General features: G+C 44.8%; 1 protein-coding gene across 1 annotated transcript in view; it reads right to left on the bottom strand.

Moving 5' to 3' along the window:
* Positions 1 to 19255, bottom strand: part of LOC126108378 (autophagy-related protein 9A) — a 167451-nt gene that overhangs the window by 44730 nt on the left and 103466 nt on the right. The window contains exons 10-11 of the mRNA XM_049913591.1: positions 11113 to 11266; positions 9011 to 9253 (exon numbers count right to left, since the gene is read on the bottom strand). Of these exons, the coding sequence (XP_049769548.1) occupies positions 9011 to 9253; positions 11113 to 11266 (397 nt within the window). The remainder of the gene's footprint in view (positions 1 to 9010; positions 9254 to 11112; positions 11267 to 19255) is intronic.

The raw sequence follows: 19255 nt of genomic DNA, 5'->3' as shown, positions 1-19255 counted from the left end.
CAAGGGGTGGATTCCTGAAATCCATTCAAAGTTGAGTTGGACCACTGAACTAAATGCCAATGACTGAGGTTATGCTGAGATTTTCAGTGCCTATTGGGCCAAATTGATATGTCGCCGAATCCAGAGTGGTGTTTCACCAGCCTCTGCACACAGACTCTGAACTGGGACGGTCCGACAGGCTCAGTCTGCATCTGAATGCCCTAATAGTGGACAGCGTCTAACATCTCGAGGTAGGAAGTACGAGCTGATCTGTAGACCACGCTGCCATAATTTAAATGTGATTGAACAAATGCCCTATGAAACAGCAGGAAGTGGGACCTGTCAACTCCCCGTACTTTTTCACTATGCAATTTCAAAATGTTCAATGACTGGAAGCCCTTTGTTCAATAAGTCTTCCAGGTGAGGGAGCCAAGTTAATATTGAGTCAAATAATAAACGAAAAAAAAACCACAGTCTCCTGAAAACATAAAATATTGTCTCCCACTGCGAGCACTGGTCGGTTATAACTTCGACAAGAACAGTTAAAATTGACACAGGTAGTCCCTCTAGTGAGAACTGAGAACCAGTTGTCTTGGCCCAGGTTTCCAGCCTCCTGATGGTCAGCTGTAGCTGCCTCGTCATCAATGTAAGATCGGAGAAAGAGAAGACGATTGCGAAATCGTCCACAAACGAGGAGAATTTGACAGGGCTCCTAACTGCGGAGGAAATCACCGATAGCAACGGCAAACAATGTGACAGTGAGTACCCCATTCTCTCAAACACAGCAGTCAGACGAGGCATCACAAACACAATATCAAATGAGCCGGTCCGAGAGGAAGGGCTGGCTAAGAAGCGGTAGACGTCCACGTAGTCCTCACTCGTGAACTTGGCGAAGAACGTCGTACCCCCGAGAAGTTCTGTACGCTTTTTTGAGGTCACTAAATACACAAACCAAATGTTTTCAACATAAGAAAGACTTCTGTATCACTGTATCCAGTAGAATTAAATTGTGAAGGGTGGAACGGTAGTGCCACTGTCAAAGTGAGGGTACTGCTTGTATCTTTGCAAATATTTTCACTTTTATTTCTACATTATTCACATATTTTTAAGAATTTTTTATACTCCAATACAGATCCTTCCTCGTTCCATCTGCACCAATACAGAAAAGATTCCTATCCCTAGTCAGAAACCCAGTCCCACATACTGTTCCTGCGTGGTTGTCTAGCTCGTGGAATCCTCCCAAATGGTCTTACCGTCAAATTACTGATCTCTGGGTGCGAGCCGTCCTGACCCTCTGACCACCTGTTCAATTTCCGCCAGTTCTTAACCCTCACCAACACAGCCCTACAAAACAATGTAAATCAGGCCAAGACTTCCTTACAGTATCTCCTCCTCTCCATCTGTAGAATTCTTCAACTGTGCAATCCCAAATTACTTGATCCCATCTTACACACAAACTCTTGCCCTCCAGGAACTAGAGCAACACACACAGCACCAAATCAAAACACTCTCCGCTCTGCTCACTTGCGGCTCCCGCCTCGGACTACCACTCTCCACCACCTCTGTACCGACCTCCAAATCTCCTCCACATCCACTCGTAGCAGACAAACCCTGCCTTGCAGGCCAACACAATTACCCCGGCTCAAAAACTCATACCCACCACTGCACAGAATCCAGAACCTAAACAGACTAAGTACAGTCACGAATCTTTCCTACAAAAGCCTTAGTCCCACAGAAGTATCAGCAGTTCTCTCCACAGGAATCAACTTCTGGGCCACACCTAAATTCAATTATGCAGGACTTGTTAAAGACCTTCTCTCCTCCTCCTGGTCCCTACAGTGGAAACACATTTTCGCCACCAACCCTACCAATCGGGCACAACCAAAGACCGATGCTGAACTCTGCCTGACTCAGTTCCCTCCTCCATCCAACCTCGATCCACCCCAGTGCCCCCAAATCACCATCCGGTAACTTTGCAGAATTTCTTAATCTCGAATCTTTCTCACAGTCATTCCCCAAATTCCTCAACATGCAAGCTAACTTTACATTTGAAGAAACAACCACAATACACCACCTCAAAATGGATGCAGGCCTCATATCCTACCTGCTGACAAAGAGTCCACCTGCAACGATTACCTGGCAGTATCTGGCAGAAGGACTCCACAAGGAGTCAGATTCATCCACCTACAAAGCTTGCCACAATAACCCCATCCCAGAAATCCAGCAAGATCTCTGTCCCTCCTCAAATCCTTAGGCCCGTACAAAACCTCACCCCTACCACTCCCCACACTCGTACTGTCGACACGCTTTCTTAGGTCCGTACATCCGACCACACAGGATGCCCCATTGTGACTGATAAGTGCACCCCCACTGAGAGAATCTCTGCTCTCGTAGGCCAACACCTTCGGACTATCACCCACAACCTACTCTCCTATATAAAAGATTACGATTTCCTCCAATGACCCTCGACAATTCCTGTTTCTTTACCGCACAGTGCCCTGCTCACTATTATTGTACCACCTCCCTTTACACTAACATCCATAATGCCTGTGGCCTTGCCTTTATTTAACACGACTTTCCCCAACGGATTCCAAACCGACAACTTCTTTCGTAGTCACCGTGACCAACTATATTCTCACCCACAATTACTTATCCTTTCAATGCATCATCTAGAAACAAATCTGGGCTATGGTAATGGGCACCCGTTTGCCACTATCCATTGTCAACCTATTAGTGGGCCATCTAGGGGAATCCTTCCTAATCTCACAGACTATCAAACCCCTCACCTGGTTCAGATTCACTGACGACACCTTCATAATCTGGATTGAGGTTGAGGACACGCAATCCACATCCCTCCAGAACCTCAACTCTCCTCCAAGATGCCTACATCAGTACCTCCATCCATAACAAACCTACCACCAGCAAACCACTTCAACTGCCACCACCTATTCTGCACTGAGGAGTCCCTTCCATACAGCCTAGCCACCTGTGTCCGTCCCATCTGTACTGATGAGCAGCCCGTCTCGAAATATACTGAGGGTTAAATGAGGCCTCCACACACAGTAATTACCTACCAAAGCTTGTACAGAAACAGTCCACCTGTGCCTTACCTCTACAGGCATCAACCACCTCCCAAAGTTCCATCGTCCATCCACAGAGGAGCATTCCCCTCATCACTCAGTACCACCCAAGACCGGAGCAACTAAATCACATTCTCTGACAGGGTTTCAACTACCTCTTATTGTGCCCTGAAAGGAGGAATTTCTTACCCAGTATCCTCCCTGACCCTCCCACAGTGGTATTCTGCCACCCACCGAATGTACACAATATCCTCTTTCATCCCTACACAACGCCTGCTCTCAACCCCTCGGCTCACGGCTCATATCCCTGTAGTAGACCTAGATGCAAGACCCGTCCCATACATCCTCCCACCACAACCACCACCATTACCACCTACTCTATTCCGGTCACAGACATCACCTGTCTCATCAAAGGCAGGGCTGCCTGTGAAAGCAATAATGTGATCTACGAGCTGAGGTGCAACCACAGTGCCGCATTCTGCGCGGGCCCGACAACCGACAAGCCGTCTGCCCGCACGAATGGCTGCTGACAAACTGTGCCCGAGAAACAGCTACACCGTCCAGTTTCTGAGCATGCTGACAAACAAAACTTTCTTCACTTCGATGACTGCTTCGCAGCCTGTGCCATCTGCACCCTTCCTACAACAGCAGCTTTTCTGAACTGTGCAGGTAGGAGCTCTCCCTCCAATATATACTACGTTCCTGTAACTGTGCTGGCTTCAATTTCTGTTAGTCACGGTCCTTCACCCATCTATCACTTTGCTGTTTCCGCTACACAGCCTTCTATTCCACAAGTACACTCACAATCATTTTAGTTCTCTCGTTTCCCAGTCATGTGCTTTCTGACTAACCTCCCGACTGCAGCTAGCTGGCCTACCCTCTCTCCACCTCAGCCCTGTATCCTGTCACAAGAAGAACTTTACCATCCCCCACCACTGCCCTGCCATTCCTCCCCCTCCCTACCCAGGCTCCTCCTTAAACCCCATCACCCAGTTTCTTCTCCCATCAGCACAACTGCGTGCAGTCTGGCTTGGCAGCCAGAGACTGTGGTCGTGTGTGTGTGAGAGAGAGAGAGAGAGAGAGAGAGAGAGAGAGAGAGAGAAGAGAGAGAGAGAGATCCAATTCACAAGAAGGGCTTTTGGCCAAAAGCTTGCTTGCCTAGCAGTCTTCACCCCCCCCCCCCCCCCCCTCCCGCTCTCTTCCTGCCTGCAACCCTCCAACTTGGTATCTCCACTATATTGTGAGTAGCGCTGTATCCTTTCCATAATAGCGCCATTACAAAAAGTTTCCTTTATGATCATTTTTCTCCATTTTACTAGTGACTGGAGACAACAACAATTTATCGTTATCTGCACTGCGTAAATTCTAGTAATTTGATTGTAACAGGCTCTCTGCTAGGGGTTATTCTCTTACATTGAGTAAAAAACTAATATCTATGATTATTAAGTATTGTTAATTCTGCTTTTGACGATAATAATAAGCAAGACACTAGCTCCAGTTTAACATATCCTTAGAGAGAACAGAAAGACAGAACAAGTAAAATCATTTCTCTACCTGGAAAATTTAATAATGGGGAACAGAAGAAATAAGGAAGAGGATACCTCTGAGAAATAGAGCATTCATAAAGATGAAGCAGTTACTAACATATATAAGAATTTCAGTGGAGCTGAGAAGCTGATTAGCTAGAAGTTATATCTGGACTGCAGTTTTATACAGCAGTTCATCATAGACAATTAAGAACAGGGAAGGAAAATAGTTGTAAAGTTTTGAAATGTGGAAATGGAGGAGAATGCTTAAGATGAAGTGGACTGGCTGACTTAGAAATGAAGAAAGAAGGTTACTGGAAGAGATCAGAAAGAGCGATAAGGTCATGTCTTGGACATGTACTACATAGCAATTGTCTGCAACTAAGAATTGTAGAGGGAAAGTGGAAGAAATGAGAAGAGGTAAGAACTGAACCAGAATGACGGATGACACTAGAAGATGCCGAACTTATGAAAGATACTCAAAACAGGACATGGTTGGGAGCCTCCAACTGAAACTGGTCGTAAGACAGATCATTAAAGAAGATAAACACTCTTGTAGCGTGAAGTTCTTATCTGTACTTATGTTCTCTATGTGACTACTGATAAAAGTAACTAAATTTATGTTCATTGTATTTAGAGTGTCAGAATTATCAAGTACGTTAGTACTGGCCTTTGTGAGTGGTACTAACTGAAATATTATTAAAAAAGAAAGATGATGAGACTTACCAAACAAAAGCGCTGGCAGGTCGATAGACACACAAACAAACACAAACATACACACAAAATTCTAGCTTTCGCAACCAACGGTTGCCTCGTCAGGAAAGAGGGAAGGAGAGGGAAAGACAAAAGGATATGGGTTTTAAGGGAGAGGGTAAGGAGTCATTCCAATCCCGGGAGCGGAAAGACTTACCTTAGGGGAAAAAAAGGACAGGTATACACTCGCACACACACACATATCCAGCCGCATATACACAGACACAAGCAGACATTTGTAAAGGCAAAGAGTTTGGGCAGAGATGTCAGTCGGGACAGAAGTACAGAGGCAAAGATGATGTTGAAAGACAGTTGAGGTATGAGCGGCGGCAGATTGAAATTAGAAATTAGCGGAGATTGAGGCCTGGCGGATAGCGAGAAGAGAGGATATGCTGAAGGGCAAGTTCCCATCTCCGGAGTTCGGACAGGTTGGTGTTAGTGGGAAGTATCCAGATAACCCGGACGGTGTAACACTGTGCCAAGATGTGCTGGCAGTGCACCAAGGCATGTTTAGCCACAGGGTGATCCTCATTATCAACAAACACTGTCTGCCTGTGTCCATTCATGCGAATGGACAGTTTGTTGCTGGTCATTCCCACATAGAACGCTTCACAGTGTAGGCAGGTCAGTTGGTAAATCACGTGGGTGCTTTCACACGTGGCTCTGCCTTTGATCGTATACACCTTCCGGGTTACAGGACTGGAATAGGTGGTGGTGGGAGGGTGCATGGGACAGGTTTTACACCGGGGGCGGTTACAGGGGTAGGAGCCAGAGGGTAGGGAAGGTGGTTTGGGGATTTCATAGGGATGAACTAAGAGGTTACGAAGGTTAGGTGGACGGCGGAAAGACACTCTTGGTGGAGTGGGGAGGATTTCATGAAGGATGGATCTCATTTCACCCTCTGGCTCCTACCCCTGTAACCGCCCCCGGTGTAAAACCTGTCCCATGCACCCTCCCACCACCACCTATTCCAGTCCTGTAACCCGGAAGGTGTATACGATCAAAGGCAGAGCCACGTGTGAAAGCACCCACGTGATTTACCAACTGACCTGCCTACACTGTGAAGCGTTCTATGTGGGAATGACCAGCAACAAACTGTCCATTCGCATGAATGGACACAGGCAGACAGTGTTTGTTGGTAATGAGGATCACCCTGTGGCTAAACATGCCTTGGTGCACGGCCAGCACATCTTGGCACAGTGTTACACCGTCCGGGTTATCTGGATACTTCCCACTAACACCAACCTGTCCGAACTCCGGAGATGGGAACTTGCCCTTCAGCATATCCTCTCTTCTCGCTATCCGCCAGGCCTCAATCTCCGCTAATTTCTAATTTCAATCTGCCGCCGCTCATACCTCAACTGTCTTTCAACATCATCTTTGCCTCTGTACTTCTGTCCCGACTGACATCTCTGCCCAAACTCTTTGCCTTTACAAATGTCTGCTTGTGTCTGTGTATATGTGGATGGATATGTGTGTGTGTGCGAGTGTATACCTGTCCTTTTTTTCCCCTAAGGTAAGTCTTTCCGCTCCCGGGATTGGAATGACTCCTTACCCTCTCCCTTAAAACCCATATCCTTTTGTCTTTCCCTCTCCTTCCCTCTTTCCTGACGAGGCAACCGTTGGTTGCGAAAGCTAGAATTTTGTGTGTATGTTTGTGTTTGTTTGTGTGTCTATCGACCTGCCAGCGCATTTGTTTGGTAAGTCTCATCATCTTTCTTTTTAAATATAACTGAAATATTAGTTTGTTCTAATTACGAATTTTATCAGGAATCGTCGTTTTATTAAAGATTACGGAAAAGAAACACGATGTAAATAAAGCATTGTAGGTCAGTATCAACAAGTGAGGGACATTGCTGGTGTCTGTAGACAGGAAACTACTGGCTCACCGAGTGCTCCTGATGCAACCGTGGAGAGGCTGAGGGAAAGTTTGGTATGCAGTGTAAAAAATGTAATCCACATCTGCACGTACATGCATAATCTGCAAGCCACTGTCCAATCAATGTGTCAGGGGGTACCCTGTACCACAACTGGCCATTTCCTTTCCTGTTCCCTCTCAAACAGAGTGAGGGAAAGACAACAGTCTATGTCTCTGTATAAGCCTTAATTTCTCTTATGTTCATAGCCCTCCTGTGAAATGTATGTTGGCAGCAGTAGAATCGTTCTGCTGTAAGCTTCAAATGTCAGTTCTCTAAATCCATAGTCAGTGCCATCGATACACTTTGAGTACTGCACCAAACTGTGGGGAAGATTCAGCGACAGCAGTTCCATTTCGAACTGTACTGTCTGCAGCTCGCGCAGAATTAAAACTGAAAAATTGTAGCAGGCGCTTTCAATTTTGCATCACAATGCAGGAAGCACTCGAGGACAAACATTTCTTCTCTGAGCTGATATTTGGTGACAAAGAAATGTTCCAAATATCTGGAAAAGTCAATCACGAGAAAGTGAGTGCACGAGGCACTGAGAAGCTTCACAAAATTGTAGCGCACAAACGAGATTTTCTGAAGGTTAACATTTTCTGTGCAGTGTCGCAGATGAAGCTGTACGGGCAGTTTTTCTTCTGCGACGCCCGTTACCTCGACGTGTCGCTGTTGCAGTCGTCTCGACAACAGAGTGCTGACTCCGAGAATCTCACCTTCCGACAAGATACAAGATGGGGCAGCCCCTCGTGGGAGTATCAACGTCCATCGCTGCCTAAATGACAAACTTCCACATCGCCACATTGGGTGTAGTCATGAACGTGGTGTCGCTCTGTTCCCTCGACTGGCTGGGTCACCTGACCTAACCCATTGTGATTTTTTCCTTTTCGGGTACATTGACAACCGTGTTTATGTACATTCACGAACGAGAACACCGAAACAACTCTGAGAATGCATCATCACTGCCTTGACAACCACCGACAGTATCTCAGCGTCCATACAATGTATGGAATGAAGTTTACTACAGCTCGGACACGTGCCACGTCATCAGACACACACTCGTAGGACACCCGTATAGTGCAAAATGCAAATCTGTCAAGTTTACACTTCTATTCGTGCACAGATTATATTTTTATGTGTAATACTTTGGAAAATATAGAAATCTGAAAAGGAATGAATAATTTACAATATCCTCATATAGCAAAATCGGTCCATATAAATTTGAACGAGGAGTCGGCATTATCACCTGCCACAAAGGGGAGACGAGGAACCGATAGCTACTTCAGAAAATGATTGCACCACAGGATGAGGTAGCTTCATGGATACTGCTAGCAAAGTGTCTCGAGAAGCTAATGTGAGAAATATATTCTCTTTCTGTTATTGTTCTAAATGGTCATTTCAGTCAGTGGCAAGTACAGACAGGCAGCACATGGCAATGCTCTTCTAATAAGAAATCAGAGTGTACACTAACTTCGCTCCTTGCTTCTCGGGCGTAAATTCCCACAGGACTGCTGCACATTTTCACAGCACGTGGTAATTGGTCCCCCCACTCCATTTCATCAGTGAGACACACGTTGCAACATTTTGATATTCCTTTTCATTGAGAAGGAATCGACCTTAAATCGCTCACGTCAGGTGGGTCATAAGCGAGCGACCGAATGTGGGTGACAGATCACTGCTGGCAATCTGTCACTCGTGCACGCGCACGAGATCCTTACACTCCGGGACCGAACTGCGCACGTGTGACACCGACCTGGGCGTAGGGGTCACGAGCCGGGGTCGCACCGACGTCCGGGTCGGGGGCGCCAGCTTGCCAGGCGGGACTGCCGTGTCGGCGGACGTCCATCTGGGCAAACGAGCAGACGTCGCCAACGCCGACCACCTCGACAGTGAAGTTGCGCAGGAAGTCGACGATGTCGAGTGCGTGCCTCCGCAGCAGGAAGATGATGACGAACGGCGTCACCAGCGGCGAAGCCAGTTCCTCCAGTACGTATACCTAGGACATGAGACAGACCAATACTTCAACAACTTCTCATTTTTTTCCTTTTTTCTCTTTAATTTTTAGTTTCCTTAATTTTTTTGTCTCAGTTTGACCAACAATTTGGAATAATGGTAACCAGTTTCTCACATGTACACTCATTATCAAACCATTACCTGAGTGGATGTGAAATTATTAATGAAGTAACATTTGTATGTTTCAAGCTATTCACAATTGTTCAACTCCAAACACTCTGTGCCCCCAATGTAAGTGAAGTGCCTACAGTTAGGAACAGTACAGTACAGTACAGTACAGTAGATACTTAAATTAAGGACACAAGAATGTTCAAAGTTGAATTTTGTAAATAGCTCAAAATGTGCATTTGTTACTTCATTAATCATTTCAAGCCGACTCGGGTATCGGTTCCATAATGAAACACATTCCAAACCAGTCACCATTAATTCAAACTGTTGACGCAACTGAAACAGAAACAGGAGGCTAAAATAAGACAAACTGTTACTGATCCTTTGGTACTGCAATGTTGGAATTATACTTTTGTAATCGATCTCTCTGTCCTTTTCTTTCTGTGATAGACACTGCGCCATTACAGAACTTCCCAGTGGATGAAACTGCATGCCGTATCTGGATTCAAACCCAGAACTTCACCAGCCATTTCCTCCACCTGAGCTGGATAAACGCTGACATTATGTATGTTTCACAGAATAATGGTGTGGGCTGTGAAAAATAGTGGTGTGACACCGACAACACACTCGGCATGTTTACGTACCTCCACATCGTCTTTATTTACGTTCATTTGTATTTATTTGAAGGGACTGCAAAAGTAAGTGACATTTTGTTACGGCAGGCCAAGTACCTTTTGCTATTATGCTGTGAAGTCTAAATGGCACATCAGGCAATATGGAATATTTAATAAGACACGGGTTCACCTTGAGTGTTCCGCAGCTGGGAAAGATCATTACATTTGCGACTTCTACAAATAGTTGATTGTAAAATGAGTCATCTTGACTACATAAAGAAACAACTGCTTCAGAACGTTGTTCCAAGTTATAAACTTGGATGTGTTACCGAATCAAATTATTTTTTGTTACTTGTAAGTAACTCTTTTGAGTGGTTAAATTAAGAGCAATCACTGAATTGTATTTTGTTTACATTAAATATGTTTTCCCCACAGTTACACAATTATCTGCATTTTTACCACCCAATTCCACATTTCCCACATAAAGCATCCCCCCCCCTTTTTTGTGAGTGGGGGGGGGGGGGGGGGGGAATCTTAAGTTTTTTAAATTTTATTCACAGAAATGTCAATATTGATTGCCAAACAGTTGAAGTTTATCATAAAGCGTGCTCAAAAGCTAAGAATTAGCTCACTTGTAGATAAAAGTTCAAAAGTACATAGTATTTCATAACTATTGAACTTCCCGTGTGACACTATTTTTAAACATAGGACAATATCTCCGTAAACAACGTATGCTGAATTCCTTGATGGTAGAAATCCGTTTCTCCATCATGGCGCCATTTGAGAACCACTGTAATAACATCGTAATCATTGGAAAATTACTTACTGTATGAAAAAATGGAACAAAGAATCCAGCTAAACTTTAGTAAGCATACAGCTAAAGCCTGTGGTGCAGTTAAAAACTGATCCCAGTGGACAGGTGATGTAATAAGGTGAATGGCTGGCAGATAGACAAAACCTGATACATCAGTCCTCAATTACATTGTTTGAAGCTTCTTAAACTGTAATAGCACAACACACCCAATATTTTGTTGAAGCGTGCCACAGGTGAATAAAATTAGTACTACTACTACTACTACTACTACTACTACTACTGCTCTAATGCTATTCCACTACTCACCGCCTTGTACTGGAAGAGCTGGGCAAACTCGTCGCGGACGCGCGCCGTGTGCGCCTGGCCGCGCCAGCTGTCAGGCAGGTAGTGGGCGTGGGCCAGCACCGCCGTCATCAGCTTCTCGGGGCAGAACACCAAGTTCTCATCCGGGATGAACGATCTGCGGAACACCGTTCGAGCACACAGCTGAGTTAGAGGGACACTTTGACATAAACAATAAAAAACTTGAGCTGCCGTTAGGGCCACAAACTGAGAAAGTACTGCCAAAATGTAGGGTACAGCTGTTTGAAATGTTACAAATAACAATACGCATCCAGTTGTTGTATTAGGAGTTTTTGTGTGTGTGTGTGTGTGTGTGTGTGTGTGTGTGTGTGTGTGGATGAGGGGGGGAGGGGGGGGGGGGTGGAAGGTCTTGCCTTCTACAGGCATGTATCCCATAAAATAACATTTTTGATAGTAAACAGTAACATCACGTAGAATTTATTTGGCCTAGATGTCTTACAAAGTTTCAGCTTCTCAAATCGAGCTTCTGTAAACCTGATGTTGGACAATGTCCCGTTTAAGAAGAAAATACACATTACACGAGGCCAACTACAAAATTTTCGCTCCCGGATCGGTAAAAGCCAAATCGCTCACTCACATAACGGCAGAGCCGTGATTTTTTACAGCTCATCGGGGCCAGATAAAGTAGGAACTACTGTTCGGCCGAGTCAGAGTTATCGAACCGGTCACATCTGGTGAGTGGGCCACACCACTAGTTGTAGTTGAAAAACCGTTTGAGAAGTTACGACAATTAAAAGTGGGAATGTATCCCATTCTCAGGCTTGAGGAACTCCTCACAAAACTGAGTGGGGGAGAGGTACTTCTTCAAAGCAGAGCTGGCCGAGGCATATCTACAGCTTCCCTCCCACCAGGCCTGTCAAAAAGTTCTAGTGGTAAATACTCCCTGAGGCCTCTCTAAATTTCAGACTGGTGTTTGGCACCGCCAAACACCAGTCTGATATTCCAGCATTTTTTGGAGTTGCCGGTTCAGGATGTGCACAGTGCGACACTGTCACAACTGGATACACGCCGGAAGGACATTTAACGAATGTGACAGTTTGTGTTCTAGGTCCTGCAGGAAAGTGGGTTCAAGAGCAACTTAGAGAAGTGAAGTTTTTTCAAACCACAAATCGAATACTCGGGTCACATTAACTCTGCCGCAGGGATTCGACCGACCGAAAAACAGATATAAGCGACAGCCGTGCTGACCGGGCCGACAGACGTGAAGCAGTTACAGTCCTCCTTAGGGACAGTATTATACTACCAAAAGTTCCGGGGAGCTGCAGCAGAGACCACACAGCCACTGCATTGGCTGTGTAAAACAGGTAATCCTTTCACGCGGACTGGTCAATGTGGACATGTATTCTGCCCAGCAAAACTGCAAATACGGTCTGTGTCAGGTAGGTCTTCGTATACTACGGTAAAGAGAGTTGGGCTACATAGTGGTGTGGCAACAGTCATCGTAGGAAAACTGGACAGGAGAAGAAACGATTAACGAACAAGTTAACATAACAAATTTACTTTAAGTTTATTTCTCCTAACGTACAGAGACACGTTACAAACGATGTAGCAACAAACGGAGTCCAGCTCGTACAATAGCAATGACGACACTGTCGGAGCTGCGACTAAGCGGCGTCCGCACAGAGTCCCGTAGTGAAGCGGCTCTGAGTCTGACAGGGCAGAATCGCCGCCACTGGCATCTCCTTTGTGGCACTAGAGGACACTCTCAGTCCAGAGCCGCCACAGGAGTGAAGGCTATACAGAAAAACTGGCAGCGTGCCGAGAAGTTCATCTCCAGGTCACTAGAGCCGCTATAACAGTCGTGAAACTATCTAACTGTCCAATTGGAGCCCACACGACTATCCGACAAGCTGTCCGATGTGATCCAACTGTGTCATTCTGTACTGCAATCTGCAGTTTGGTTTCTTTTTATAGTCTTTCTCATTTCATATTTGCATATGCAAATTATATTTTGTTACATCCTGGTTATAATAGGATTGTACACTTAAAATTCTGCAAGATTTACCGCTCAAAAAAGTTTACAATTAATACTGAGGTAAGATGTCCGATTTGCAGTATTTTAATTATGTATAAATGAAATGTATTATTTTTTTATCACAAATTAAGCTGTGTGGTTTCGTTTTTGTTTATTTAACTAAGACTGATGTGTCATTAACAGCTATTACAGTGAATATATTGAAGAACTTTGTATTTTTCAGAATGTTTCATACAAGAAATTGACATTGAAATACTCCTACGAATTCCCATGCTTTTCTTCTGCACATTAACAACAAGGTTCCTACAGGTTTCCCACACAATCTCAGGAGTCGCTTTTGATGCACAAAAGTGTTTGCGAGCTGTCACTTGATGTGGACTGTCCTACCGCTTTTGTTTGCGAGGACCATTTCTTTGAAGAAGACTTTATGAATAAAAACTAAACACGCAATAAACAGTCGCGAGTTTCCAAAACATCTGACGAGTGTTCATTATGAATCTGCTAATACCAGAAGTGGATCGAATGAAACCAGTGTTAGTGAATTACCAAGCACTAGTTGTGCTGAACCGTGTAACTCTCTGATGATACACTTTGTAAATTTTTTGTTCTCTCTCAGAATGAACCTACAGATGGTCAGTATTCATGCCTAGCTGAAACACCTTTTAATGAGAAAAGTGAAGTTTTGAGTAATGGAAGTTTCAAAAGCAGACTTATGTCCCAGAAAATCAAAAATGTACAAGATTTATAGAAATATTTTAACAGGGGTAGAAAAACTTAAAACAAAGCTACATCTTGGAAAAAATGAACTAAAAACACTCGATGATTTGTATGGTAGCAATATTTTCTCTTTCATTAAAAAATTTAAATTATGTTGCCAGAGTTTTCACAAACAGCCAGTTAAGGAACACCCACTGACCAGCAACGTGGATGAGGTATCTGCTCTGTCCTGATACAAGAGAAGCCCTCGCCTGTCAGTTCATCATTGCCTACCGTCCGTGAGGCATCTCTGTTGTCTATCGTACCTTTTGAGCCAGGACTGAATCCTGCAGTGATGAATGTAATAAATGCAATGTGCAACAGTGTCAAATGTTGTGTTTTGCTGTTTGCTGAAATGTCTTTGGAGAGAGGTTTGTATGATGATATGAGCAAGCAATAAATCACAGGGTTTCAGGATTTAGGGCCATGCATTGGTATTCATAGTCAGGGGCATACATGAAAGTTGGAAGCAGGTTATAGCATATTAAATCACTCAGAACTCAGTTTCAAGGACTACTTCAGTTCTCATTAACTGTGTTATAAGGCAACTGCAAGAAATACGGCTGAAGATAGTTCGTACAGTCTGGGACCAGACTGCAACTGACCAGAGAGCACGGAAGGAACTCTACAGTGAGAAATTAGTTAGTGATGAAGCTCCTTCTGCGATTTATGTCATCTCACACTTATTAAATAATACTAGGAATGGTCTACTAGGAAATAAAATACAATTTGTTTTTTTTAAAAAAAAGAGGCTAGTTATGAATTTATTCAGAGGACTTTTCTCCTGAAACAACAGATTATGTCGAAGACTTCGCCAAAATTGCAGAGGAGTCATTTTGACTTTAAGGAGATATATATTTTTTTCTAAGTTAAGTAGTTGCAGCCCAGCTTAGTCACACAGTTGCTGCTGTTATTGAGACATATGCAGCATTTAATATTTTACATGCTGATGCAATATATTCTGCAGAATTTGTTGAAGATAGACTGCCTATGCAATTCATTAAACAGCTTCCATTGTTATCCACAAGATGGCAAGTCTTCCAAGTGTGCCCTGGGAATGGAAAGTTGAAAAGTGCTGAAGCTAGGAACAAGGAGAGACAAGACAAAAATGTTCAGTTTTGTAAGTGGTTGGCAAATTAAAATAAGATTACTGATATTCATTTGGAACAGCTTTCAAAAAATTGGCTTAAATTTTTTAAGCATGACAGATCCACTGGGAAATGTTTCTTGTTGTGTGAGGCAACACTGTGTCTCAAACACCTACCCACCAAGCTTTCAGTTCAAAGCAACACTGTAAACAGTTACAATCAATAACATGCCCCTACCTACAAATTCATTAGGTGACTAAGGATGTATGCCATTAAGCAATTTAAGGCAATTTCTGGGATCACGTAATTCTCGAATCCACTAAAGACGATTGCATAGCTGACAAAAATGTTTTGTGTAGTGTCCTCGCTGATAATGCAGGTGGTGGTGGTGGTGGTGGTGGTGGTGGTGAAGAGGCTGATGTAAGGAATGCCAGACAAGCACTGGCAAATGCAGCCGGTTACATACTGCGAAACATGGGTGAAACACCTGAAACCGACTGTGATGACTGTGAGATGACTCTGCTTTCGCCAACACTCACAGAGTATCCTACATTTACAAGTTTCAGGGAATTTGGTACCTTAAACAATTGCTGTATGTGAGTGACAGCCTAAAGCATTTTTAACAAACATTCACAGTCAATTGTACTAAATTTTAAATAAATATGTACAACAGGAAAAATTGGAAGATAAATTCCATTCACTGTTTAGATTTTTAGAAGGGACAACATTTTGTAAAGCCTACTTTACTGAGCAATATATGTTATGAAAATGTGTACCATTTTTGATTTACAAGTATGTCAGAGATTGAAAACACACCATCTGTAAGAAAAAAAAAAGTTTAAAGCTGTCTGACAGTTCAGAGATAAATTTTACTGTGTGCTTAAAAAATAAAAGAAAGCAACAGTTCGTTTTTGCTTTCAGGTAATTGCTTTTACCCCCATTTCCTATCTGTCGCTTTTCTCTTAATCTTGATGTTGTGTCTGATTTTGTGTTGAAGCATTTACACTTCTTTCAAGATGTAGGAACATTTTAAAGGAAATCATAGGTTAATAATGCAAGTTTCTTGAAATAGCCCTACAGTTGAGACAAATTTTAGATAAAAAGTAGGCCTACGTGATTCATCCACTTGTACTGATGACGTAGTAGCTAAGCATGGAACAGATGGTACCATTTCCCTAGGATGGTGTAGTAATTCTGGCTATTTATGCTACAGTTACTGCTATAAAGGAACGGTAGAGAACATTTTTTACTCTTGGTCAGAAATGCTCAATAAGAAAGTTTCACAAACTGTTAACAGAAGCCATGTGGGAGACACAATGTGCCAAGTACAGGAACTTAATTGTTTGTCTGCAGGTAGGCCTATCACTAAAGGCTAAACTGTGTTAATACGTGCGTGTCTCAAGGAAAATGTAATACTGTATTATTTGCAGCTCAAACACGCGAGAACGAAGGTAGGTTGGCATTTTACTTCCCAATGAGTGAAGTTGCATAACAGAAGAATAATGTAATGTAAAGAAATTAATGAATTATTCAAATTAACCTGCCTCTACCAGTAATTAAATATACCTCAATCCAATTTCGAGATTCTTTTTCTGTAGGTTTTCATAATCGATACAGTAGTGCATAAAAAATACTGTTTGTGTTGTAATACACATTAGTTTACAGTCGCTGTAGTATGACATAGCTACATTTAAACTGTTTTATTCTGATGATAGCAAAAACTTTGGAAGTTTAGAAGATTTGTATTAGTAAAATTAAAACCATAAAAGAAATTACTATATACGCTACAGGGGATGAAACCTGCAATGATTACTTTTTCTTTAGTTCATCTCCAACTCACTTGTGGTGCTGCTACACATCTTTTAACACGGGACCAGCACTCCCCATTTAATGTTGTCCTAGGAGAGTTCCCAGGGGCGTGGCTCGGCAGGCGTGTTCTGTCAGGTGTGCCGGATCCCATGTGACCGCTACCGGTGTCAGACAGAAATTTGCACTCCTGACACAACAATGCCCGTGGGGCGTTATCGACATGCGAGACTGTACTGCTCGTGAAGGCTGCTGCAGCCTCGGACTGTGGTGAGCGGGCAGCTCTCACTCACAAAAGTGCCAACGGGTCAGAACAACCCGTTGATTTCGCGTCGAATGCCGCACAGCAGAAGTATTTGCAAATAGAGAACTGGCAACTGTGTTTGCACAAAAAAATATTCACATTTATCTCTATGGAAATGCCTTTCAGCTCTGGACCGATCACAAGCCACCGGTCGCAGTGTTCGATACGGCGATCGACAGTTCCGATAAAACTGCTCGCTGCCTCCAGAAGTGAGCACTATTCTTATCACAATATCAGTACGTCGTACACTTTAGGAATACCTCTCCCCACACCACTGCTCGTGCTCTACCGCAACTGTCCACAATTCCGATCTTGACTAGCTCACAGTTTTTGAACTAAATGACTTGCAGACGACCTTCGACAATTTTCCACTCGAAATGACTTAAACGCACAGGAAACTGGAGCTAACCCCATACTTCAGGTAATACAAGAGTACGTCTGATCCGGTCGGCCAGAGTCGATGCTACTCTCGCGTACCGAGCAATGTCGACCACGAGACAATCCCAGCGATGCTACACCGGCACATGCCCAAATACCCCACTGAGGGCACTGGCGAATTGCCAGAAGAAAAGCCTTAGCCCGTCGTTTTTCCTACTGACCGGGGATCAGCTGGGACACAGGGTATGGTACAGACAGAGCGTGACTGTCCAGTGTGTCGAGCGGTACCGTACTGACTTTCAGCCCTGGCTGGCAGCCACTTCTCTGTAGTAACGAGTCCACACAGATCTAGCGGGGCCATTTCTCGACACCACGTGGCTTGCAATTATAGACGCGTATTCCCACTTCACTTACATTGTCTAATGACTCTCTACCGACAGTAAACAAACGATCGATACACTTTCCGAAGTTATTCCGATCGAGAGCCTCCCTCACACTAGTTTTCGATGCCGAGCCCCAGTTCTACAGCCGAGCTTTTGAGGATTTAAGTACTCGTAATGGTATCTGACACATTCGGACTCCTTAGTCCCACCCCCAATCAAATGGGAGGCAGAGAGACTGATACACTCTTTTACCCAAATGAAAAAATACGTGGAAGAATGGTCGAACAAAGACGCGCTACTTCCATTCTCAAGTTTGTACAGGTCCACACCGACGCGTGAGAAAAGTCTAGCCGAACTCCTCGACAGACGCCAATACCGGACCCTCTCACATCTGGTGGTGCCGCAGCCCGACCACTCGCTCGCACTACTGTCCGGCAGGTACTGGCCGGACACACCAGAGTGGGGAAGACAGGCACCACAGGTCCTAGCTACCGTCCTCTGTCAGACTGTCAGAGAGGGTGGAAGGTCTTCACCAGGTGTGCGGGACTGGGAGGTCACCCGCCACTCCGATCGGGTTCAACTATACCTCGGTGACACCCTCGACAGACTTGCCGATCCTGCCCCTAGTTTCACAACAGGTGTCCGGGTTCCCTTCCACCTCAGCCCTTCCGCCCCACCTCCATAGCCCAAATCCTATCATCACGTCTCCTCTGGACATACATTGCCCCATCCCTGCAGCACCTGCAGGACATGCCGTCACCGTCTGCTGACTCCCCGTGGCCGTCTACCGTCAGCCGGCCTACTCCCAAGCGGCCCGAGGAACCGCTCTCGTGAGGGAGTCCGGAGACAGAGACGGCTCTGCGACTATTCAGCTGTCCCATCCTTGCACTCAGAACTGCTGCTCCTAGGAGCTGTCTGCAGTTCCATCTGCAGTTCCGGTCCTACACTCCTGCCCAGCCAGCAGCCAGCTATTGCGGGACACGGAAGACCCGGCACTGGGAGATGAACCCGGGCTGTCCGAGCACACGAATGTCGCCCACATCCAGTCCCTACACAACTCAGATTATCGCCGGGGCCCAGGTCGCTGGACTGCCCCCACGAGGGGAGGGGTGTAGTGACCACCACTTCACACTGTAGCTGGATACGAGAAGTAGGACAGTCAGAGCAATGACAGTACATTCTCCGGCTACAGTTACCACCACTGATCTGCCAGTAAGATCGACGCTGGCGGCGATGACGGCAGCGGCCGATAGAGGGTGAATCGAGGTGACCGGGAAGCGAGTCTCCCCTTTGGCCACCACAAGACTTGTGCAGATGCAAATATTACGAGTGGCCTTATTTAACTGAGCACGCACTCTGCTACAGTCAGTTCGTCCCACTTCGCCGTGCTAGGCTG

The sequence above is a fragment of the Schistocerca cancellata genome, chromosome 11, assembly GCF_023864275.1.
Source record: "Schistocerca cancellata isolate TAMUIC-IGC-003103 chromosome 11, iqSchCanc2.1, whole genome shotgun sequence".
NCBI lineage: Eukaryota > Metazoa > Arthropoda > Insecta > Orthoptera > Acrididae > Schistocerca > Schistocerca cancellata.
The sequence above is the reverse complement of the archived record's forward strand: the minus strand, read 5'-3'. Positions and strand labels throughout refer to the sequence as shown.